The following is a 24,510-nucleotide window of genomic DNA, read 5'->3' on the forward strand; positions in this document are numbered from 1 at the left end:
CCACCAGAGTATCATGACTTTTCTGTTGATGCTGCAAGACAGGACAGTATTTATCTATGTCAAAGGTTGAGGCAGCCACCACAACGTCTAGACCATCAAGTTCTGGAATATACATCTTTATGCCAAAGAGCATTTTGTAAGGGGTCCGCCCACCCAGAGATCTTTGCCGGAAGTTATTAAGCTCTCGCTGTACCTCATAAAGATGAGTTAACGAGCCACGGCCTGTACCCAATACCCTTGCTGTTAAAGACTGCTTTAAGTCATGGTTCATCCGTTCTACAACAGAATTGCCCTCTGGCCTGAAAGGAGACGAGAAATGCAACTGCGCACCCATCGATGCCATGGAATCACAGTACGCCTTAGAGGCAAAAGCCAGGCTCTGGTCTGAATATAAAGCACCACAGGCATAAGTACCCAAAAAGACTTGCAAATCCTTAACAATAGTTTGAGCATCAGCCCAGCGCCGTGGTCAGACCCAAAGGAACCTAGAGCAAGAATCTACTGCAACCAAATTATATTTTAATGCATTATCAGAAACAAGGGAACTGCAATGATCCAGATGAACACAGCTAAAAGGCTGATTAGAAATATAAAGTAGAACCTTAACAGGATGAAACACGTTGTCTTGGCCTGAGTGCATAATATTGACAAAACATTTATAAACAAATTGAAAATGGGGCGGCATATCACCCCATCTCCGGACGCACTGTCATAATATATACCAATGATACAGTATGTTAATCCAGGTTTGCTCAAAGTTAGGCAAAAACACCACCACTAAGTTGATGCCCGAATGCACCTCCCTCATTCTCCCTCATATCTCTCACTTGTATTGCACCTTTAAATCCCAAATATTGGTTATCATAAATATACATACGAGCCTTCTCCATTGGCATTTTCACAATGTTTAAGGTTATAGTGACCAGTGTAAGATGTCTCTTTTGTGACGACTGATGAACTTTGGAAATCGTGAATAAAACTTTTGATGAACTGAATAAACTTTGAACAATCCTGGATTAACTTAATGTATCATTGGTATATATTATTGCAGTGCGTCCGGAGATGGGGTGAGAAGTCGCCCCATTTTCAATTTGTTGTTCACAATACACGTGGCTTAGGGCAGACAACGATACCGGGCTAGCACGTGAACAAACCCAAAAAAGGATAACAAAGTTGATAAAAGGAAGTAACTGGTGTCCACTCTGTCAACCCTTTTTTGATTGATTCATTGCCTGCCTCCTCAACGAGTTAAGCACCCACCGATTAAAGACGTGAATGGACTTCCACGATGATGTCACACGAGAGACTTTTTGAAAAGAACCTTGCCTCAGAAGTCAATTTCTTGAACTACTCTTTTTGGAATTGCCTGTAACAGATTTTGATGTTTGCACTGTGGCGTTTATGTTATTCTAACTAATATGTTTGCAAGCACGCTTTCATTGATTATACAACACTGTGAAGTTTAACTTTTAACATAGAGCATGTCACTTGAGTTACCACCAGTATTGATGTTATAATTATCAACAGGATGGGTGGGGGAGTTTAGGTTGAAGCCCAGAAAAGATCGTATACATATGATTAGTGTGATTAATTTGAATTGGGATGCTGAAAATTTAGGCACCTAATGTTGTCACGCTTAGTGCATTATGGGAGTTTGAGTATTGCGTTTTTAGCCAGGACCGAGTATGTAAGAAGCCACATGTAGGGATTGTATTAGTTCGCAGAATGGTTGGTTAAATATCTAGGATTATTACAGGAAGAAATGGGTGTTGACATCCGGATGAATTACAGTTCACGGAGATAACGTGGGTAGGAGCATGGTAACAGTTCAAACTGAAAGTGATGGGATACACAGGGGTAAGAGAAGAGAGTGACCCTCGAAAGAGAGGCGTCACTGGAGGGCGGGGATACAACTTCAGGTGCTTTAAAAACAGATTACAGATAGAATTTAGTATGCAAACCACTCATGAAGTGATTGGAAGCTTACTTTGAAGGTAACTATTTGGATGGATTAGACATGGCTCCTGTGTTAATTATAACGGAGAAGGCTTGTATGTATACTTATGATAACTAATATTTGGGATTTAAAGGCGCAATACAAGTGAGAAATATGAGGGAGGTGCATTTGGGCGTCAACTTAGTGGGAGCGTTTTTTGCCATGATTAGCAGGAAAATGTTAATGGTAGGATGAGTTATGTGGCAAAGACTTGCAACATGTTGAATATGAATGAACAGGGGCAAATGGTTTAACATCTTTGTCATTTAAACATTGTTTCTTAAATTGTAGAATACCCCTGACAAAGGGCCATATTTAGGCCCAAAATGATTGGGTTACCAGGATGAACTAATGAGGATTGCTTACACACACTGCCAGCTACTGATCAAGGCCTGTTGGCATTTTCGCAGCATTTAAGGTTATAGTGAGCAGTGTAAGATGTAAAAATTGTTGGATCATTCCACTGAATCAAACAGGATTCCACCAATACCAGAGCTGTCTATTGAACATAATGGCTATTTCAATGTAACATGATCATGCGGCCCAGACTCGCTCACTTTTGCATACGTTTTTTATTGATTTTAAGGCAGCTTTTGATTGAAGCTCACGAAATCAGCTCCGGAAGAAGTTAAAATCCTGGGGGTTGACGATTGGGCTCTTGAGATCAATACAGTTATACACACAGGAGCTTGGTTACGAACAAAGCTGAGGGATGGGAGCATCCTGTCAAGGAAAATTGTCACCACAGAGGGCATACAACAAGGGTGCTTTATGGTCCCCTACTTTTTATTTGTTTATCTCTGATCTCACAGGAGAGCTGGGTAAAGTTATCTCACACCCCCTCAATCCTCTGATTGGGGAGGTTTAAACCCTTTTTTAACTTACTTTACTTGGATGATCTGGTCCTGCTGAGCCACGCTCAAGTGGGTTTACAGAGGTTGATAAATGCTCTGTTTAAATATACAAAGCAAAATAAACTTGAGGTGAACCTTGAAAAAACTAAAATTATTGGAAGGAGACAAAACTTAAATTGTAATCACACTTAAATGGATGATCCGAATATGTTGTATTGTTTTATGTAGGTTGGACTATAAAGGTTTTTATTAATAATGTAATAAACTATCTTATTATAATTACATTGTATAGAGTAACATAGGATGATGTAAACCTGTTTATACTAAGAAAACCTTTTATGTGTCAATAATACCACAATAGCACAACGTTTTGTTTTATTTCCTGTTTTATCTAGGAACTGGAAGAATTCATTGCAACTTCAGGAGATGCTGGTTTTATTATAGTTGCTCTGGGATCAATGGTATCATCAGTCAGGCATTTAGAAGTACTGGAAGAGATGAACGCAGGACTTGCTGTTATGCCCCAAAAAGTGATTTGGAGGTACCTACCATCTAAATGGCCTACCGAGCTTAAATTGGCACCTAATGCCAAGATACTTGACTGGGCGCCCCAAAATGACCTATTAGGTAAGACATGCATGTCCTTTTTAAAGTTTAAATATCTTTATGGAAAAAAGATACAAAGCAGTGCAATTTAAGTCAGTATTATCACACCAATAGAAAGTATTAAAGACTTTACACATTTTTTCTACAAAAAAGCACAATCTGTATTGAAACAGATTTGTGACAATTATATTAGAAAGCAGAAAAGAGCACTTCAGGTGGAGTCCAGCAGTAATGATGGTAGCGTACCTACAGTGTCCACCGGTGATGCATGCGTCAGTGGCGTAATGAAAGTTGAGGGGGGCCCCCTGAAAAGTACATCGAGGGGGCCCCCTCCCCAGGCCACCACCTACCACTTTTGCAGAGGAGGCCCCCTGGAGCGTGAGGGCCCACCCTGCACCGAGGAGGCTGTGGGGGCTAATCTTATGCCACTGTGAAGAACACCAGTAAAAAACAGAACAAATTCACTTTGCACTGACATAACAACAATAATTAGCCCATAGTAAGCTTATTCTATTTTGGCCACAGCACAAAAATAGAAAAACCTTCTCATGTGCCCCGGCGGTGAAGTCTGTGGGACTGGCAGGTTTTTGTGCCCAGGGAGGTCTGTGGGACTTGCAGGTTTCTGTGCCCAGGGAGGTCTGTGGGGCTGACGGATTTCTCTGCCTGAGGAGGTCTGTGGGTCTGGCAGGTTTTTCTGCATGCGTAGGTCTGTGGGACTGGTAGGTTTCTCTGCCTGGGAAGGTCTGTGGGGCTGGCAGGATTCTGTGCTTGGGGAGGTCTGTGACATTGGCAGGTTTCTCTTCTTGGAGAGGTCTGTGGGGATGGCAGATTCTGTGACTGTGTAGTCCTGTGGGACTGGCATGTTTCTGTGCCCGGGGAGGTCTGTGGGACTGGCTGGTTTCTGTGCCTGGGGAGGTCTGTGGGGCTGGCAGGATTCTGTGCTTGGGGAGGTCTATGGGGCTGGCAGGTTTCTATCCCCGGGGAGGTCAATGTAACTGGCAGGTTTCTGTGCTTGGGAAAGTCTGTAGGGCTGGCAGACTTCAGTGTCCGGGGAGGTCTGTGGGGCTGGCAGGTTTCTGTGCCTGAGCGAGGTCTGTGGAACTGGCAGGATTCTGTGCCTTGGGTGGTCTGTGTGGCTGGCAGGTTTCTCTGCCTGTGGAGATGTGTGGGACTGGCAGGTTTCTCTGCCTGGGGAGGTCTGTGGGGCTGGCAAGATTCTGTGCTTGGGGAGGTCTGTGGGGCTGGCAGGTTTCTGTGCTTGGGGAGGTCTGTGGGGCTGGTAGGTTTCTGTGCTTAGGGAGGTCTGTGGGCCTGGTAGGTTTCTGTGCCCGGGGAGGTCTGTGGGCTGGCAGGTTTCTGTGCCCGTGGAGGTCTGTGGGACTGGCAGGTTTCTGTGCCTGGGGAGGTCTGTGGGACTGGCTGGTTTCTGTGGGCTGGGTGGTCTGTGGGGCTGACAGGTTTCTGTGCTTGGGAAAGACTGTGGGACTGGCTGGTTTCTGTGCCTGGGTAGTCTGTGGGGCTGGCAGGTTTCTGTGCTTGGGGAGGTCTGTGGGACTGGCCGGTTTCTGTGCCCAGGGAGGTCTGTGGTACTGGCAGATTTCTGTGCTTGGGGAGGTCTACGGGACTGGCAGGTTTCTGCGCTTGGGGAGGACTGTGGGACTGGTAGGTTTCTGTGCCCAGGGAGGTCTGTGGGACTGGCAGGTTTCTGTGCCTGGGGAGTCTTATGTGACTGGCAGGTTTCTGTGCTTGAGGAGGACTGTGGGACTGGTTGGCTTCTGTGTCTGGATGGTGTGTGGGGCTGGCAGGTTTCTGGGGTTGGGGAGGTCTGTGAGACTGGCAGGTTTCTGTGCCCAGGGAGGTCTGTGGGACTGGCAGGTTTCTGTGCCTTGGGAGGTCTATGGGACTGTCAGGCTTCTGTGCTTGGGGCGGACTGTGGGACTGGCAGGTGTCTGTGCCCAGGGAGGTCTGTGGGACTGGCAGGTTTCTGTGCTTGGGAAGGTCTGTGGGGCTGGCAGGATTCTGTGCTTGGGGAGGTCTGTGGTGTTGGCAGGTTTCTCTTCTTGGAGAGGTCTGTGGGAATGGCAGATTCTTTGACTGTGTAGTCTGTAGGGCTGGCAGACTTCAGTGCATGGGGAGGTCTGTGGTGTTGGCAGGTTTCTCTTCTTGGAGAGGTCTGTGGGGATGGCAGATTCTTTGACTGTGTAGTCTGTAGGGCTGGCAGACTTCAGTGCATGGGGAGGTCTGTGGGGCTGGCAGGTTTCTGTGCTTGGGGAGGACTGTGGGACTGGCAGGTGTGTGTGCCCAGGGAGGTCTGTGGGACTGGCATGTTTCTGTACCCGGGGAGGTCTGTGGGACTGGCTGGTTTCTGTGCCTGGGGAGGTCTGTGGGGCTGGCAGGTTTCTCTGCCTGAGGAGGTCTGTGGGTCTGGCAGGTTTTTCTGCATGCGGAGGTCTGTGGGACTGGCAGGTTTCTCTGCCTGGGAAGGTCTGTGGGGCTGGCAGGATTCTGTGCTTGGGGAGGTCTGTGGTGTTGGCAGGTTTCTCTTCTTGGAGAGGTCTGTGGGGATGGCAGATTCTTTGACTGTGTAGTCTGTAGGGCTGGCAGACTTCAGTGCATGGGGAGGTCTGTGGGGCTGGCAGGTTTCTGTGCTTGGGGAGGACTGTGGGACTGGCAGGTGTGTGTGCCCAGGGAGGTCTGTGGGACTGGCATATTTCTGTACCCGGGGAGGTCTGTGGGACTGTCTGGTTTCTGTGCCTGGGGAGGTCTGTGGGGCTGGCAGGTTTCTCTGCCTGGGGAGGTCTGTGGGACTGGCAGGTTTCTCTGCCTGGTGAGGTCTGTGGGGATGGCAGGATTCTGTGCTTGGGGAGGTCTATGGGGCTGGCAGGTTTCTGTGCCCGGGAGGTCAATGGAACTGGCAGGTTTCTGTGCTTGGGAAAGTCTGTAGGGCTGGCAGACTTCAGTGCATGGAGAGGTCTGTGGGGCTGGCAGGTTTCTGTTCCTGAGCGAGGTCTGTGGGTCTGGCAGGATTCTGTGCCTGGGGTGGTCTGTGTGGCTGGCAGGGTTCTCTGCCTGTGGAGGTCTGTGGGACTGGCAGGTTTCTCTGCCTGGGGAGGTCTGTGGGGCTGGCAAGATTCTGTGCTTGGCGAGGTCTGTGGAGCTGGCAGGTTTCTCTGCCTGGAGAGGTCTGTGGAAATGGCAGATTCCGTGCCTGTGGAGGTCTGTGGGACTGGCAGGTTTCTGTGCTTGGGGAGGTCTGTGGGGCTGTCTTGTTTCTGTGCTTGGGGAGGTCTGTGGGACTGGTACGTTTCTGTGCCCGGGGAGGTGTGTGGGGCTGGCAGGTTTCTGTGCCTGGGGAGGTATATGGGACTGGCAGGTTTCTGTGCTTGGGGGTGACTGTGGGACTGGCAGGTGTCTGTGCCCAGGGAGGTCTGTGGGACTGGCAGGTTTTTGTGCCCAGGGAGGTCTGTGGGACTGGCAGGTTTCTGTGCCCAGGGAGGTCTGTGGGGCTGACGGATTTCTCTGCCTGAGGAGGTCTGTGGGTCTGGCAGGTTTTTCTGCATGCGGAGGTCTGTGGGACTGGCAGGTTTCTCTGCCTGTGAAGGTCTGTGGGGCTGGCAGGATTCTGTGCTTGGGGAGGTCTGTGGCGTTGGCAGGTTTCTCTTCTTGGGGAGGTCTGTGGGGATGGCAGATTCTTTGCCTGTGTAGTCCTGTGGGACAGGCATGTTTATTTGCCCAGGGAGGTCTGTGGGACTGGTTGGTTTCTGTGCCTGGGGAGGTCTGTGGGGCTGGCAGGTTTCTCTGCCTGGGGAGGTCTGTGGGACTGGCAGGTTTCTCTGCCTGGTGAGGTCTGTGGGGATGGCAGGATTCTGTGCTTGTGGAGGTCTATGGGGCTGGCAGGTTTCTGTGCCCGGGGAGGTCAATGGAACTGGCAGGTTTCTGTGCTTGGGAAAGTCTGTAGTGCTGGCAGACTTCAGTGCCCGGGGAGGTCTGTGGGGCTGGCAGGTTTCTGTGCCTGAGTGAGGTCTGTGGGTCTGGCAGGATTCTGTGCCTGGGGTGGTCTGTGTGGCTGGCAGGTTTCTCTGCCTGTGGAGGTCTGTGGGACTGGCATGTTTCTCTGCCTGCGGAGGTCTGTGGTGCTGGCAAGATTCTGTGCTTGGTGAGGTCTGTGGAGCTGCCAGGTTTCTCTGCCTGGAGAGGTCTGTGGAGATTCCGTGCCTGTGGAGGTCCGTGGGACTGGCAGGTTTCTGTACTTGGGGAGGTCTGTGGGACTGGTACGTTTCTGTGCCCGGGGAGGTCTGTGGGGCTGGCAGGTTTCTATGCTTGGGGAGGACTGTGGGACTGGCAGGTGTGTGTGCCCAGGGAGGTCTGTGGGACTGGCAGGTTTTTGTGCCCAGGGAGGTCTGTGGGACTGGCAGGTTTCTGTGCCCAGGGAGGTCTGTGGGGCTGACGTATTTCTCTGCCTGATGAGGTCTGTGGGTCTGGCAGGTTTTCTGCATGTGGAGGTCTGTGGGACTGGCAGGTTTCTCCACCTGGGAAGGTCTGTGGGGCTGGCAGGATTCTGTGCTTGGGGAGGTCTGTGGCGTTGGCAGTTTTCTCTTCTTGGAGAGGTCTGTGGGGATGGCAGATTCTTTGACTGTGTAGTCCTGTGGGACTGGCATGTTTCTGTGCCCAGGGAGGTCTGTGGGACTGACTGGTTTCTGTGCCTGGGGAGGTCTGTGGGGCTGGCAGGTTTCTCTGCCTGGGGAGGTCTGTGGGACTGGCAGGTTTCTCTCCCTGGCGAGGTCTGTGGGGATGGCAGGATTCTGTGCTTGGGGAGGTCTATGGGGCTGGCAGGTTTCTGTGCCCGGGAAGGTCAATGGAACTGGCAGGTTTCTGTGCTTGGGAAAGTCTGTAGGGCTGGCAGACTTCAGTGCCCCGGGAGGTCTGTGGGGCTGGCAGGATTCTGTGCCTGGGGTGGTCTGTGTGGCTGGCAGGTTTCTCTGCGTGTGGAGGTCTGTGGGGCTGGCAAGATTCTGTGCTTGGCGATGTCTGTGGAGCTTTCAGGTTTCTCTGCCTGGAGAGGTCTCTGGAGATGGCAGATTCCATGTCCGTGGGACTGGCAGGTTTCTGTGCTTGGGCAGGTCTGTGGGGCTTTCAGGTTTCTGTGCTTGGGGAGGTCTGTGAGACTGGTAGGTTTCTGTGCCCGGGGAGGTCTGTGGGGCTGGCAGGTGCATGTGCCCAGGGAGGTCTGTGGGGCTGACGGATTTCTCTGCCTGAGGAGGTCTGTGGGACTGGCAGGTTTTTCTGCATGCGGAGGTCTGTGGGACAGGCAGGTTTCTCTGCCTGGGAAGGTCTGTGGGGCTGGCAGGATTCTGTGCTTGGGGAGGTCTGTAGCGTTGGCAGGTTTATCTTCTTGGAGAAGTCTGTGGGGATGGCAGATTCTTTGACTGTGTAGTCCTGTGGGACTGGCATGTTTCTGTGCCCGGGGAGGTCTGTGGGTTTGGCTGGTTTCTGTGCCTGGGGAGGTCTGTGGGGCTGGCAGGTTTCTCTGCCTGGGGAGGTCTCTGGGACTGGCAGGTTTCTCTGCCTGGAGAGATCTGTGGGGATGGCAGGATTCTGTGCTTGGGGAGGTCTATGGGGCTGGCTGGTTCTATGCCCGGGGAGGTCAATGGAACTGGCAGGTTTCTGTGCTTGGGAAAGTCTGTAGGGCTGGCGGGATTTTGTGCGTGGTGTGGTCTGTGTGGCTGGCAGGGTTCTCTGCCTGTGGAGGTCTGTGGGATTGGCAGGTTTCTCTGCCTGGGGAGGTCTGTGGGGCTGGCAAGATTCTGTGCTTGGGGAGGTCTGTGGAGCTGGCAGGTTTCTCTGCCTGGAGAGGTCTGTGGAGATGGCAGATTCCGTGCCTGTGGAGGTCCGTGGGACTGGCAGGTTTCTGTGCTTGGGGAGGTCTGTGGGGCTGGCAGGTTTCTGAGCTTGGGAGGTCTGTGGGGCTGGCAGGTTTCTGTGCCCGTGGAGGTCTGTGGGACTGGCAGATTTCTGTGCCTGCGGAGGTCTGTGTGACTGGCTGGTTTCTGTGGGCTGGGTGGTCTGTGGGGTTGGCAGGTTTCTGTGCTTGGGGAGGACTGTGGGACTGGCAGGTTTCTGTGCCCAGGGAGGTCTGTGGGACTGGCAGGATTCTGGGTCTGGGGAGGTCTATGGGCCTGGCAGGTTTCTGTGCTTGGGGAGGACTGTGGGACTGGTAGGTTTCTGTGTCTGGATGGTGTGTGGGGCTGGCAGGTTTCTGGGCTTGGGGAGGTCTATGAGAATTGCAGGTTTCTGTGCCCAGGGAGGTCTGTGGTACTGGCAGGTTTCTGTGCCTGGGGAGGTCTATTTGACTGGCAGGTTTTTGTGCTTGGGGAGGACTGTGGGAACGCAGGTGTCTGTGCCCGGGGAGGTCTGTGGGACTGGCAGGTTTCTGTACCCTGGGAGGTCTGTGGAGCTAACAGGTTTCTGTGCCTGGGGAGGTTTGTGGGACTGGCAGGTTTCTGTGTCTGGGGTGGTCTGTGGGACGTGCAAGTTTCTCTGCCTTGGGAAGTCTGTGGGTCTAGCAGGTTTCTGTGCTTCGTGAGGACTGTGGGGCTAGCAGGTGTCTGTGCCCAGGAAGGTCTGTGGGACTGGCAGGTTTCTGTTCCCTGGGACGTCTGTGGGACTAACAGGTTTCTGTGCCCGTGGAGGTCTGTGAATTTAGCAGGTTTCTCTGCCTGGGGAGGTCTGTGGGGCTGGCAAGATTCTTTGCTTGGGGAGGTCTATGGGGCTGGCAGGTTTTTTGTGCTTGGGGAGGTCTGTGGGACTGGCATGTTTCTGTGCCCGGGGAGGTCTGTGGGACTGGCTGGTTTTTGTGCCTGGGGAGGTCTGTGGGGCTGGCAGGTTTCTCTGCCTGGGGAGGTCTGTGGGACTGGAAGGTTTCTCTGCCTGGCGAGGTCTGTGGGGATGGCAGGATTCTGTGCTTGGGGAGGTCTATGGGGCTGGCAGGTTTCTGTGCCCGGGGAGGTCAATGGAACTGGCAGGTTTCTGTGCTTGGGAAAGTCTGTAGGGCTGAGAGACTTCAGTGCCCGGGGAGGTCTGTGGGGCTGGCAGGTTTCTGTGCCTGATTGAGGTCTGTGTGTCTGGCAGGATTCTGTGCCTGGGGTGGTCTGTGTGGCTGGCAGGTTTCTCTGCCTGTGGAGGTCTGTGGGACTGGCAGGTTTCTCTGCATGCGGAGGTCTGTGGGGCTGGCAAGATTCTGTGCTTGGCGAGGTCTGTGGAGCTGGCAGGTTTCTCTGCCTGGAGAGGTCTGTGGAGATGGCAGATTGCATGCCTGTGGAGGTCCGTGGGACTGGCAGGTTTCTGTGCTTGGGGAGGTCTGTTTGACAGGTACGTTTCTGTGTCTGGGGAGGTCTGTGGGGCTGGCAGGTTTCAGTGCCTGTGGAGGTCTATGGGACGGGCATGTTTCTGTGCTTGGGGAGGACTGTGGGACTGGCAGGTGTCTGTGCCCAGGGAGGTCAGTGGGACTGGCAGGTTTTTGTGCCCAGGGAGGTCTGTGGGACTAGCAGGTTTCTGTGCCCAGGGAGGTCTGTGTGGCTGACGGATTTCTCTGCCTGAGGAGGTCTGTGGGTCTGGCAGGTGTTTCTGCATGCGGAGGTCTGTGGGACTGGCAGGTTTCTCTGCCTGGGAAGGTCTGTGGGGCTGGCAGGATTCTGTGCTTGGGGAGGTCTGTGGCGTTGGCAAGTTTCTCTTCTTGGAGAGGTCTGTGGGGATGGCAGATTCTTTGACTCTGTAGTCCTGTGGGACTGGCATGTTTCTGTGCCCAGGGAGGTCTGTGGAACTGGCTGGTTTCTATGCCTGTGGAGGTCTGTGGGGCTGGCAGGTTCCTCTGCCTGGGGAGGTCTGTGGGACTGGCCGGTTTCTCTGCCTGGCGAGGTCTGTGGGGATGGCAGGATTTTGTGCTTGGGGAGGTCTATGGGGCTGGCAGGTTTCTGTGCCCGGGGAGGTCAATGGAACTGGCAGGTTTCTGTGCTTGGGAAAGTCTGTAGGGCTGGCAGACTTCAGTGCTTGGGGAGGTCTGTGGGGCTGGCAGGTTTCTGTTCCTGAGCGAGGTCTGTGGGTCTGGCAGGATTCTGTGCCGGGGTGGTCTGTGTGGCTGGCAGGTTTCTCTGCCTGTGGAGGTCTGTGGGACTGGCAGGTTTCTCTGCCTGGGGAGGTCTGTGGGGCTGGCAAGATTCTGTGCTTGGCGAGGTCTGTGGAGCTGGCAGGTTTCTCTGCCTGGAGAGGTCGTGGAGATGGCAGATTCCGTGCCTGTGGAGGTCTGTGGGACTGGCAGGTTTCTGTGCTTGGGGAGGTCTGTGGGGCTGGCAGGTTTCTGTGCTTGGGGAGGTCTGTGGGACTGGTACATTTCTGTGCCCGGGGAGGTATGTGGGGCTGGCAGGTTTCTTTGCCTGGGGAGGTCAAAGGGACTGGCAGGTTTCTGTGCTTGGGGGTGACTGTGGGACTGGCAGGTGTCTGTGCCAAGGGAGGTTTGTGGGAATGGCAGGTTTTTGTGCCCAGGGAGGTCTGTGGGACGGGCAGGTTTCTGTGCCCAGGGAGGTCTGTGGGGCTGACGGATTTCTCTGCCTGAGGAGGTCTGTGGGTCTGGCAGGTTTTTCTGCATGCGGAGGTCTGTGGGACTGGCAGGTTTCTCTGCCTGTGAAGGTCTGTGGGGCTGGCAGGATTCTGTGCTGGGGAGGTCTGTGGCGTTAGCAGGTTTCTCTTCTTGGAGAGGTCTGTGGGGATGGCAGATTCTTTGACTGTGTAGTCCTGTGGGACAGGCATGTTTCTGTGCCAAGGGAGGTCTGTGGAACTGGCTGGTTTCTGTGCCTGGGGAGGTCTGTGGGGCTGGCAGGTTTCTCTGCCTGGGGAGGTCTGTGGGACTGGCAGGTTTCTCTGCCTGGCAAGGTCTATGTGAATGGCAGGATTCTGTGCTTGGGGAGGTCTATGGGGCTGGCAGGTTTCTGTGCCCGGGGAGGTCAATGGAACTGGCAGGTTTCTGTGCTTGGGAAAGTCTGTAGGGCTGGCCGACTTCAGTGCCCGGGGAGGTCTGTGGGGCTGGCAGGTTTCTGTGCCTGAGTGAGGTCTGTGGGTCTGGCAGGATTCTATGCCTGGGGTGGTCTGTGTGGCTGGCAGGTTTCTCTGCCTGTGGAGGTCTGTGGGACTGGCAGGTTTCTCTGCCTGCGGAGGTCTGTGGGGCTGGAAAGATTCTGTGCTTGGCGAGGTCTTTGGAGCTGCCAGGTTTCTCTGCCTGGAGAGGTCTGTGGAGATGGCAGATTCCATGCCTGTGGAGGTCCGTGGGACTGGCAGGTTTCTCCGCTTGGGGAGGTCTGTGGGACTGGTACGTTTCTGTGCCCGGGGAGGTCTGTGGGGCTGGCAGGTTTCTGTGCCTGGGGGGGTCTATGGGACTGGCAGATTTCTGTGCTTGGGGAGGACTGTGGGACTGGCAGGTGTGTGTGCCCAGGGAGGTCTGTGGGACTGGCAGATTTTTGTGCCCAGGGAGGTCTGTGGGACTGGCAGATTTCTGTGCCCAGGGAGGTCTGTGGGGCTGACGGATTTCTCTGCCTGATGAGGTCTGTGGGTCTGGCAGGTTTTTCTGCATGCGGAGGTCTGTGGGACTTGCAGGTTTCTCTGCCTGGGAAGGTCTGTGGGGCTGGCAGGATTCTGTGCTTGGGGAGGTTTGTGGCGTTGGCAGGTTTCTCTTCTTGGAGAGGTCTGTGGGAATGGCAGATTCTTTGACTGTGTAGTCCTGTGGGACTGGCACGTTTCTGTGCCCAGGGAGGTCTGTGGGACTGGCTGGTTTCTGTGCCTGGGGAGGTCTATGGGGCTGGCAGGTTTCTCTGCCTGGGGAGGTCTGTGGGACTGGCAGGTTTCTCTGCCTGGCGAGGTATATGGGGATGGCAGGATTCTGTGCTTGGGGAGGTCTATGGGGCTGGCAGGTTTCTGTGCCCGGGGAGGTCATTGGAACTGGCAGGTTTCTGTGCTTGGGAAAGTCTGTAGAGCTGGCAGACTTCAGTGCCCCGGGAGGTCTGTGGGGCTGGCAGGTTTCTGTGCCTGAGTGAGGTCTGTGGGTCTGGCAGGATTCTGTGCCTGGGGTGGTCTGTGTGGCTGGCAGGTTTCTCTGCTTGTGGAGGTCTGTGGGACTGGCAGGTTTCTCTGCCTGGGGAGGTCTGTGGGGCTGGCAAGATTCTGTGCTTGGCGAGGTCTGTGGAGCTTTCAGGTTTCTCTGCCTGGAGCGGTCTCTGGAGATGGCAGATTCCGTGCCTGTGGAGGTCAGTGGGACTGGCATGTTTCTGTGCTTGGGAGGTCTGTGGGGCTGGCAGGTTTCTGTGCTTGGGGAGGTCTGTGGGGCTGGCAGGTTTCTGTGCCCGTGGAGGTCTGTGGGACTGGCAGGTTTCTGTGCCTGGGGAGGTCTGTTTGACTGGCTGGTTTCTGTGGGCTGGGAGGTCTGTGGGGCTGGCAGGTTTCTGTGCTTGGGGAGGACTGTGGGACTGGCTGGTTTCTGTGCCTGGGTAGTCTGTGGGGCTGGCAGGTTTCTGTGCTTGGGGAGATATGTGGGACTGGCAGGTTTCTCTGCCTGAGGAGGTCTGTGGGGCTGGCAAGATTCTGTGCTTGGTGAGGTCTGTGGAGCTGGCAGGTTTCTCTGCCTGGAGAGGTCTCTGGAGATGGCAGATTCCGTGCCTGTGGAGGTCTGTGGGACTGGCAGGTTTCTGTGCTTGAGGAGGTCTGTGGGGCTGGCAGGTTTCTGTGCTTGGGGAGGTCTGTGGGACTGGTACGTTTCTGTGCCCGGGGAGGTATGTGGGGCTGGCAGGTTTCTGTGCCTGGGGAGGTCTATGGGACTGGCAGGTTTCTGTGCTTGGGGGTGACCGTGGGACTGGCAGGTGTCTATGCCCAGGGAGGTCTGTGGGACTGGCAGGTTTTTGTGCCCAGGGAGGTCTGTGGGACTGGCAGGTTTCTGTGCCCAGGGAGGTCTGTGGGGCTGACGGATTTCTCTGCCTGAGGAGGTCTGTGGGTCTGGCAGGTTTTTCTGCATGCGGAGGTCTGTGGGACTGGCAGGTTTCTCTGCCTGTGAAGGTCTGTGGGGCTGGCAGGATTCTGTGCTTGGGGAGGTCTGTGGCATTAGCAGGTTTCTCTTCTTGGAGAGGTCTGTGGGGATGGCAGATTCTTTGACTGTGTAGTCCTGTGGGACAGGCATGTTTCTGTGCCCAGGGAGGTCTGTGGGACTGGCTGGTTTCTGTGCCTGGGGAGGTCTGTGGGGCTGGCAGGTTTCTCTGCCTGGGGAGGCCTGTGGGACTGGCAGGTTTCTCTGCCTGGCAAGGTCTGTGGGGATGGCAGGATCCTGTGCTTGGGGAGGTCTATGTGGCTGGCAGGTTTCTGTGCCCGGGGAGGTCACTGGAACTGGCAGGTTTCTGTGCTTGGGAAAGTCTGTAGGGCTGGCAGACTTCAGTGCCCGGGGAGGTCTGTGGGGCTGGCAGGTTTCTGTGCCTGAGTGAGGTCTGTGGGTCAGGCAGGATTCTATGCCTGGGGTGGTCTGTGTGGCTGGCAGGTTTCTCTGCCTGTGGAGGTCTGTGGGACTGGCAGGTTTCTCTGCCTGCGGAGGTCTGTGGGGCTGGCAAGATTCTGTGCTTGGCGAGGTCTTTGGAGCTGCCAGGTTTCTCTACCTGGAGAGGTCCGTGGAGATGGCAGATTCCGTGCCTGTGGAGGTCCGTGGGACTGGCAGGTGTCTGTGCTTGGGGAGGTCTGTGGGACTGGTACGTTTCTGTGCCCGGGGAGGTCTGTGGGGCTGGCAGGTTTCTGTTCCTGGGAAGGTCTATAGGACTAGCAGATTTCTGTGCTTGGGGAGGACTGTGGGACTGGCAGGTGTGTGTGCCCAGGGAGGTCTGTGGGACTGGCAGGTTTTTGTGCCCAGGGAGGTCTGTGGGACTGGCAGGTTTCTGTGCCCAGGGAGGTCTGTGGGGCTGACGGATGTCTCTGCCTGATGAGGTCTGTGGGTCTGGCAGGTTTTTCTGCATGCGGAGGTCTGTGGGACTGGCAGGTTTCTCTGCCTGGGAAGGTCCGTGGGGCTGGCAGGATTCTGTGCTTGGGGAGGTCTGTGGCGTTGGCAGGTTTCTCTTCTTGGAGAGGTCTGTGGGGATGGCAGATTCTTTGACTGTGTAGTCCTGTGGGACTGGCATGTTTCTGTGCCCAGGGAGGTCTGTGGGACTGGCTGGTTTCTGTGCCTGGGGAGGTCTGTGGGGCTGGCAGGTCTCTGTGCCTGGGGAGGACTGTGGGACTGGCAGGTGCATGTGCCCAGGGAGGTTTGTGAGCCTGATGAATTTCTCTGCCTGAGAAGGTCTGTGGGACTGGCAGGTTTTTCTGCATGCGGAGGTCTGTGGGACAGGCAGGTTTCTCTGCCTGGGAAGGTCTGTGGGGCTGGCAGGATTCTTTGCTTGGGGAGGTCTGTAGCGTTGGCAGGTTTCTCTTCTTGGAGAAGTCTGTGGGGATGGCAGATTCTTTGACTGTTTAGTCCTGTGGGACTGGCATGTTTCTGTGCCCGGGGAGGTCTGTGGGACTGGCTGGTTTCTGTGCCTGGGGAGGTGTGTGGGGCTGGCAGGTTTCTCTGCCTGGGTAGGTCTCTGGGACTGGCAGGTTTCTCTGCCTGGCGAGATCTGTGGGGATGGCAGGATTCTGTGCTTGGGGAGGTCTATGGGGTTGGCAGGTTTCTATGCCCGGGGAGGTCAATGGAACTGGCAGGTTTCTGTTCTTGGGAAAGTCTGTAGGGCTGGCAGACTTCAGTGCCCGGGGAGGTCTGTGGGGCTGGCAGGTTTCTGTGCCTTAGTGAGGTCTGTGGGACTGGCAGGATTTTGTGCCTGGGATGCTCTGTGTGGCTGGCAGGCTTCTCTGCCTGTGGAGGTCTGTGGGACTGGCAGGTTTCTCTGCCTGGGGAGGTCTGTGGGGCTGGCAAGATTCTGTGCTTGGGGAGGTCTGTGGAGCTGGCAGGTTTCTCTGCCTTGAGAGGTCTGTGGAGATTGCAGATTCCGTGCCTGTGGGGGTCCGTGGGACTGGCAGGTTTCTGTGCTTGGGGAGGACTGTGGGACTTGCTGGTTTCTGTGCCTGGGTAGTCTGTGGGGCTGGCAGGTGTCTGTGCTTGGGGAGGTATGTGGGACTGTCAGGTTTCTGTGCCCAGGGAGGTCTGTGGGACTGGCAGGATTCTGTGTCTGGGGAGGTCTATGGGACTGACAGGTTTCTGTGCTTGGGGAGGACTGTGGGACAGGTAGGTTTCTGTGCCCAGGGAGGTCTATGGGACTGGCATGTTTCTGTGCCTGGGGAGGTCTATGTGACTGGCAAGTTTCTGTGCTTGGGGAGGACTGTGGGACTGGTTGGTTTCTGTGTCTGGATGGTGTGTGGGGCTGGCAGGTTTCTGGGCTTGGGAAGGTCTGTGAGACTTGCAGGTTTCTGTGCCCAGGGAGGTCTGTGGGACTGGCAGGTTTCTGTGCCTGGGGAGGTCTATTTGACTGGCAGGTGTCTGTGCCCGGGGAGGTCTGTGGGACTGGCAGGTTTCTGTACCCTGGGAGGTGTGTTGGGCTAACAGGTTTCTGTGCCTGGGGAGGTTTGTGGGACTGGCAGGTTTCTGTGCCCGGGGAGGTCTGTGGGGCTAACAGGTTTCTGTGCCTGGGGAGGTCTGTGGGACTGGCTAGTTTCTCTGCCTTGGGAAGTCTGTGGGTCTAGCAGGTTTCTGTGCTTCGTGAGGACTGTGGGGCTAGCAGGTGTCTGTGCCCAGGAAGGTCTGTGGGACTGGCAGGTTTCTGTGCCCTGGGACGTCTGTGGGACTAACAGGTTTCTGTGCCTGTGGAGTTCTGTGGATTTAGAAGGTTTCTCTGCCTGGGGAGGTCTGTGGGGCTGGCAAGATTCTTTGCTTGGGGAGGTCTGTGGGCCTGGCAGGTTTCTCTGCCTGGAGAGGTCTGTGGGGCTGACAGGTTTTTTGTGCTTGGGGAGGTCTGTGGGACTGGCATGTTTCTGTGCCCGGGGAGGTCTGTGGGACTGGCTGTTTTTTGTGCCTGGGGAGGTCTGAGGGGCTGGCAGGTTTCTCTGCCTGGGGAGGTCTGTGGGACTGACAGGTTTCTCTGCCTGGCGAGGTCTGTGGGGATGGCAGGATTCTGTGCTTGGGGAGGTCTATGGGGCTGGCAGGTTTCTGTGCCCGGGGAGGTCAATGGAACAGGCAGGTTTCTGCGCTTGGGAAAGTCTTTAGGGCTGGCAGACTTCAGTGCCCGGGGAGGTCTGTGGGGCTGGCTGGTTTCTGTGCCTGAGTGAGGTCTGTGTGTCTGGCAGGATTCTGTGCCTGGGGTGGTCTGTGTGGCTGGCAGGTTTCTCTGCCTGTGGAGGTCTGTGGGACTGGCAGGTTTCTCTGCCTGCGGAGGTCTGTGGGGCTGGCAAGATTCTGTGCTTGGCGAGGTCTGTGGAGCTGGCAGGTTTCTCTGCCTGGAGAGGTCTGTGGAGATGGCAGATTGCGTGCCTGTGGAGTTCCGTGGGACTGGCAGGTTTCTGTGCTCGGGGAGGTCTGTGGGACTGGTACGTTTCTGTGCCCGGGGAGGTCTGTGGGGCTGGCAGGTTTCTGTGCCTGGGGAGGTCTATGGGACTGGAAGATTTCTGTGCTTGGGGAGGACTGTGGGACTGGCAGGTGTCTGTGCCCAGGGAGGTCTGTGGGACTGGCAGGTTTTTGTGCCCAGGGAGGTGTGTGGGACTGGAAGGTTTCTGTGCCCAGGGAGGGCTGTGGGGCTGACGGATTTCTCTGCCCGAGGAGGTCTGTGGGTCTGGCAGGTTTTTCTGCATGCGGAGGTCTGTGGGACTGGCAGGTTTCTCTGCCTGGGAAGGTCTGTGGGGCTGGCAGGATTCTGTGCTTACGGAGGTCTGTGGCGTTGTGTGGAAAAGTAAATTTTGCCATGTTATATGTGCCTACGTGTTCCCCATGTTATGTCATATGTGCATGATCGATATGCATGTATTCCCCTCTGATCGATTAAAGACGCAATTACAGTTGTGTCCATCTCTAGTATGCCAGTTTCCAGTTTTCGTGAATATAACGAATATCAGGCCTATGTAATCCTACGTTGCCACATTTTACAGTGTGCACGTTAATTCATTGAACAATCCCCGTTTCTAGGCCTCAAAAGGGCCCGGACTCAGATTCAGCTCCTGTCTCCTGAACCCTCGCTGAGGAGCGATACAGCCCCCACCTGTATCCCTGACCCTTCACTTACTTCCTGCCTCACAGTGCCCGGCTCGGCCTGGCTCTGCCTGCCAGTCTGCCAAGAGTATGTTATGATTCTAGTTATCAGTCCAGCCCTCCTTCTCTGCATTCCTAAGCTACTGAATCGCATCAATAGTTTCAGTCATCGTCTAGCCTTTACGTCTCCATGTAAGAGAAATACTGTATTAATGGTCATTTAATATTCCTCAACACGCACTACATGTAGAATAATGCATGCACCAGTCTTAATGTCTGTTAGCCTTTGCCCTGATAACTTTTGGATTCTATCAACATGTTCTCTAAACATCAGATACTAGATAGTGTTTAGGTACATGTCGCTCTGACTCTCCAGACTTCAGTCTCTCCTTCTAGCTCAGAAGTCATAGCCCCCAGTTTCTCCCTAGTAACACGTCATTGCCAGCTTGCGCGCACCACTAGGTTAGAGGTCCCGGCTCCTTAGGTAGCCCCCTCCATGTTTCCGCCCCATTTATGACATATTCCGTTACGTTTACCTCACATGTCTATGTATACGCCCTGTTCACGCCTCTTGTTACACCTACTTTCACCCTTATCTTTCGTGACTGTTACAAGCCCCACCCACTGTTACGCCTACTGTATGTATTGTAATGCAATTGTTTTAACTATATATGCTTGTGCACTGTTATTAAAAAAGTTATCCCTTTAGCGCGCTCATTCCAGCTCCTGCCCGACAGCTGTCGGGGCCCCCCTGTTGGCTAGCCATCCCAGATCTTGCCCGTGCAGGTTGTCCTGTTCCTGTCCTTTATGCTGTATTAAACCTGCAAACTCCTACTACCTCGAATCTTGACTCTTATTTATTGAGCTATCTGTTATTGTTATATCCAGTCAAAAATAGAGGTATTATTTATTTATTTACCACATAATGGCGCCCGAACAGGGACTTGCCCTTTCCCCACGCGCCGGTGAAGCCACGCAAGCCCCCTGATCCTCTGCAGCCGTGACGGAACCATACCGTGCACGTGCAGATATTTCTGCTTCAAGTATCCCTCAGGCCCACGGAGGAGACGGAGGTTGCGGTCCAGCATCCAGACGAGGCGGTGGAGGAACGCGGCGAGTCCCGACCAGAGCCCAAGCCGAGAGTCCAAGGTCCGAGGTATCCGGAGGCCCACCCGTAACAGAAGTCCGAAGTTCGTCCGTCCGTCGTCGAAGCAGTCCAGTCCAGTCCGAGGCCTTCCGTTCTTGCTGCCCGGTGAGTACCGTTGCTGGGGTAGTATCTAGACAGGGTCAATTGCATTGTCTCTGGTCCGTGGGTTTGGGTACGCAGATCCAACACGAAGTGTCCACTTAGGTGGATGCGGGTCCTGACGTGTCTCTTTATGAGACCGGTAAGTTTCGTACTGTTTCAGCAGTGCATCTAGTTTCTGTTCTAGTCCGTTCTGTTCTCGAGAAATTCATGTATTCTGTTTTCAGTATTCCAGGTAGTGTTTTGTCCGAACTGTTATCCTAAATGTCATTCATGTATTTCAATGTCGTGGTATGAAAGTGGTGTAATTATCGTGTTCATTGTGTATTGTATTGTGTCTAGACTACAGTTCAGTCATGCCGCTGCTCTCAAAACTACGTCAGTTAAAAACTAGAAAAGGTCTGTTAGAAGAAGCAGTTCCTGTCCCGCCTAGGGACAGTCCAGGTCATTTTATGTATCAAAAGCATGGCATAAGTGCCATATTATATCTAGATTTATGGGTGGAGTACACCAAACAGTTAGAAGAAAAATATAGATGGCCCGTATCGGGTACATGGGATGCCGAGTGCATCATGCGAGTAGAAGAAGTATTATGGAAAAAGAAAGCCAGACAGTCACAGAAAGATGCCATCGAGTTATGGCGCAAAGAATCTCATAAAAGAACCGAAAAAGAAATCAGAAAGTCAGAATTAAGTAGAGAATCCTTAGAAAGAGCCCAAGAAAGGGAATTAATCGAACTAGGTGAACGAGTTAAAACCGAACAGTCAGACAGACAGAGAAATGCCCTCATCAAGGGTATGTATCCTCTTCTTGCCGAGGGCTTGCCAAAAGCAACCCCGGAGGCATCCAGTAATTTTCCGCCACCCTTAGTTCCGACCAAGCTACGTCACAAACAGACCGCAACTGATATTTTTCTCTCGTCCTATTTGGACGACACAGTCCCAGAATATGCAAATCCTGTTCCACCAGCTCCTGTAAATAATGTAATTCATGGTCCTCCAGTCACCGGGGCACCTGTTGCAGTACCTGTTACGGTACCCCCGGTCCAGCCCGTAGTACAAATTCCCGCCACATCAGTCACTCTGCCAGCACGAAGAGTATCAGTCGACGATTCCAGTATAGGGGCCGCGGGAGGAGGTCCTCCTGGTACCCCGCCGCCAAATAGACGTTTAGGAGCAGTCGAGTTACATGAACGTGCGTTACAGCGTACGCCCAAATATAAGTCCATTGCAGAAATCAGGCGACTTCTTACTGAATGCTGTTATGATCCAGTCCCAGGCGAGGATAGTATGGTTATATATTCCGTACGTATAAGGCAGGTGTCCGAGTATTTGGTCACCCTACCGAATATGAAAGAAGATCTAGACAGAATGTATCGTTTCATTCGTACAGGACAAGATCCAGAAAGTATTGCTGAAGTCATGTCTCTCAGGAAATCTGAGATCCAGTTTATGCTATTAAAGTTCCTGATCAATTGTTTAATAAGGGAACAAGATTCCCCGACTAAAGATCCGACCGAAATGAGAATTCTGACAAAGTGGAGTGATAATATAGCCGAGGGTAAGCACAAGACACTCAATAGTATTGAGAATATGTACAAGAAAATTCGTAAAGAAATAATAAGGTTACACGAACAACGCAAAGAAGCACAAGTAAGCGAGAAAGAAAATGACTCTTCTACTGAAGAGGTAGACGACGAGAATCCCGCCAGAATAGCGTATGTCGGTAAATCTAGAATTCCAGACCGACATTTACGACTAGAACACAAGAAAACTGTTCCTCTTCCAGCACCAGAACAAGGTTCCCTAGAACAAGTATTTCAAGCTACCGATCAAATTCTGAAATCACGAATCGGTTATAGTGAATTAAGTACTATGCATGAACAAGAACTAGCCCGATCAGCAGTCCAATGGATTACTGATTCTACCACTTTTCCAGACGAAATAGTGGCACAAATGTTTCTGAAACTGCCCCCAGCCGAGCAGCGACTGGTGGGTATGTATATGATCCAACACCTCATTACACTGTATGAGGGTCAACATTCTGATCCAGGTCCGTTACATGATGTCCTGAACGAGTTACTCCAGTATAGATGGAAAGGTTTAGGTACCGATTTAATTAGTGTCATTCTAGAACAGCGCCACAAATATAGAACGTTTTTAAATCCGCATTTTGTTCATGTCTCACCTCCAGAAAGTAAACCGTTTTACATAGACAGACAGCATCCGTTACGAGAAGTACACCCAGTTAGGACACCAGATGGTGAAATGCAACGAGTATTTGTTTACACCCCAGTTACCAAGATGGAACTCTTAGAGATGAAGAAATTAATTCCCTGTCACGACAAAGATCCAGCAGGGTTCCACCGAGAATTAAAAGACATGCTCCGTATGGGAGAATACACGTATCCAGATATTATTAAAATGCTAAAAGTCCTGTTGCCTGCGGGCATATACGAAAAACTCAAGGAAAAGGATTGGGAGGTGGGAGAGAAAAAGATCGATTGGACAGCTCTAGAAGCTGAAGATAAGATACGAGTACCAGGTACCGGTCTTGGAGATAAATGTAAAGAATTACCTGAACTATTAATACAAGTTTTGCCTAGATTATTAGCCACTAAAAAGGAAGACTGGGATGCAATCTCAGCCTGTAAACAGAAACAAGACGAAGACACTAGTGATTTTTATTCTAGATTTGAGAAATGCTTCATAATAAACAGTGGTTTGAAGACGAGTAGCGAGTCATACCCTCATCTTTTTGTTACTAAACTAGTCGAGAATTCAAGTCCACAAGTTAAGAATCGAGTTTTGAAAGTCGAAAGTACATGGCAAGCTAGTACTCCGTCCCAGATGTTACAGATGCTCCAGTATCACCAGAATAGAATCAGAGAAGAGCAAGAACACGAGAGAAGACGTATGAAAGACACGAAAATGAAAGTACTAGTTGCACAATCTGTTCCTCAAGACAGTCACAAGAGGGGTCCGAATCAAGCCAGTCATCCTGCAGCTCCCGTTAAAGGGACATGCAATTATTGCAAACAGCCAGGTCATTTTATAAACGAGTGTGCAGTTCTGAAACACAACATAGCCACTGGTAAAACTAAAGAAAGACCACGTCCGCCTAGACAAGAACAAGTTTCACAGACTTCTCAGCCACAGAATGCACAACAGACAGTTCCAGCACCGCAGCCTATCGCTGCAACACAGCAAGTTATACAGCAGATGTACCAGTATGCTCAGTCAGAGTATCCAGAGTATCAAGCGTATTCATGAAACAGCCTAGAGAGGGAGGTAGGCTTGCCTCTCATCGAGATTCCTGTAGATCAAGAAGGTCCCTATGTTCACAGTCAAGTATTAGGGAAAGACAGAAAGTTTCTGATTGATACAGGGGCAAGTAGGACGACTATAAGTCACGACGAGGTTCCAGGGGCTCCGCTCTCAGGCTCTAGAAATGTTTCCCTTGGATTTTCAGGAAAGCCTATTGTAAACGAGATTTCTAAACCAGTTACTCTAGAAGTAGGTCCATTGTCCCGAACTACTGATCTATTGCTTACGAAGTCATGTCCAGAAAATTTGTTAGGTATTAAGACACTGAAAGAATTAGGTGCAGTTATTTGCTGTTCCCCAGAGGGAATACGTTTGTTTTTACGTGACTTCAAGGGTCACTATGTTTTACGAGATTTTGATTCGAGATTGTCTAATGTTCCGCAGCATCTATGGTCGCAAGGTCCAACTGATGTTGGTTTTATGCAAATCACACCCCATCCTGTGACTCTCAAGCAAGGTATAGTCCTGCCAAGAATCAGACAGTACAGATTGCCACCTGAGGCTGTAGCAGCCTTATCCAAAATTATTGACGAGCTCATTGCTCAAGGAGTAGTTGTAGAAACTGACTCCAATGTATGTAATTCTCCTATCATTCCAGTCATGAAACGTACTGATCTTAATGCACCTCCAGTATATCGATTAGTGATTGATCTTTGAGAACTTAATAAATGTATCATCCCCCAGTATCCAGTTGTTCCAGATATCTCATCTCTATTGACAGCCATTGATTCTGAGGCTACATTTTTCACAGTCATAGACCTCAAAAACGCATTTTTCAGTGTCCCCATTCATCCAGACAGCCAGTACCTTTTCGGATTCTGTTTAAATGGAAGGAGCTATAAATTCACACGAGCTCCTCAAGGTTTCACAGAAAGTCCTAGTATTTACAGTCAAGCACTTAAGAGACAACTAGACAATATTCACATGCCAACTGACACTGCCCTGCTCCAGTATGTCGATGATCTACTGATCACAGCCCGTTCTGAACGTGCTTGCGAGCGAGCATCACTTACAGTCTTGTATTTTCTAGCCGAGATGGGGCACAAGGTGTCCCCTTCGAAGCTTCAATTCTGTGTCCAGCAAGTGATCTACTTAGGCCACTTACTGTCCAAGTGGGGTAGGCAGTTGACACCCGATCGTATCCAGTTAATAGCGAGTCTTCCTCAGCCCAAGACCCAGAAGGAGGTACGTGCTTTTATCGGCCTTACTTCTTATTGCAGACAATGGATTCCTCAGTATGCATTTCTAGCCAAGCCACTGAT

At 52.6% G+C, this 24,510-nt stretch overlaps 1 protein-coding gene across 1 annotated transcript in view; it reads left to right on the plus strand.

Moving 5' to 3' along the window:
* LOC144817969 (UDP-glucuronosyltransferase 3A1-like) overlaps nucleotides 1–24,510 on the plus strand; it is an 858,629-nt gene that overhangs the window by 527,781 nt on the left and 306,338 nt on the right. The window contains exon 5 of the mRNA XM_078674945.1: nucleotides 3,246–3,477. Coding sequence (XP_078531071.1) covers nucleotides 3,246–3,477 — 232 coding nt within the window. The remainder of the gene's footprint in view (nucleotides 1–3,245; nucleotides 3,478–24,510) is intronic.

Source organism: Lissotriton helveticus, chromosome 2_1 (assembly GCF_964261635.1).
Source record: "Lissotriton helveticus chromosome 2_1, aLisHel1.1, whole genome shotgun sequence".
NCBI classification, from domain to species: domain Eukaryota; kingdom Metazoa; phylum Chordata; class Amphibia; order Caudata; family Salamandridae; genus Lissotriton; species Lissotriton helveticus.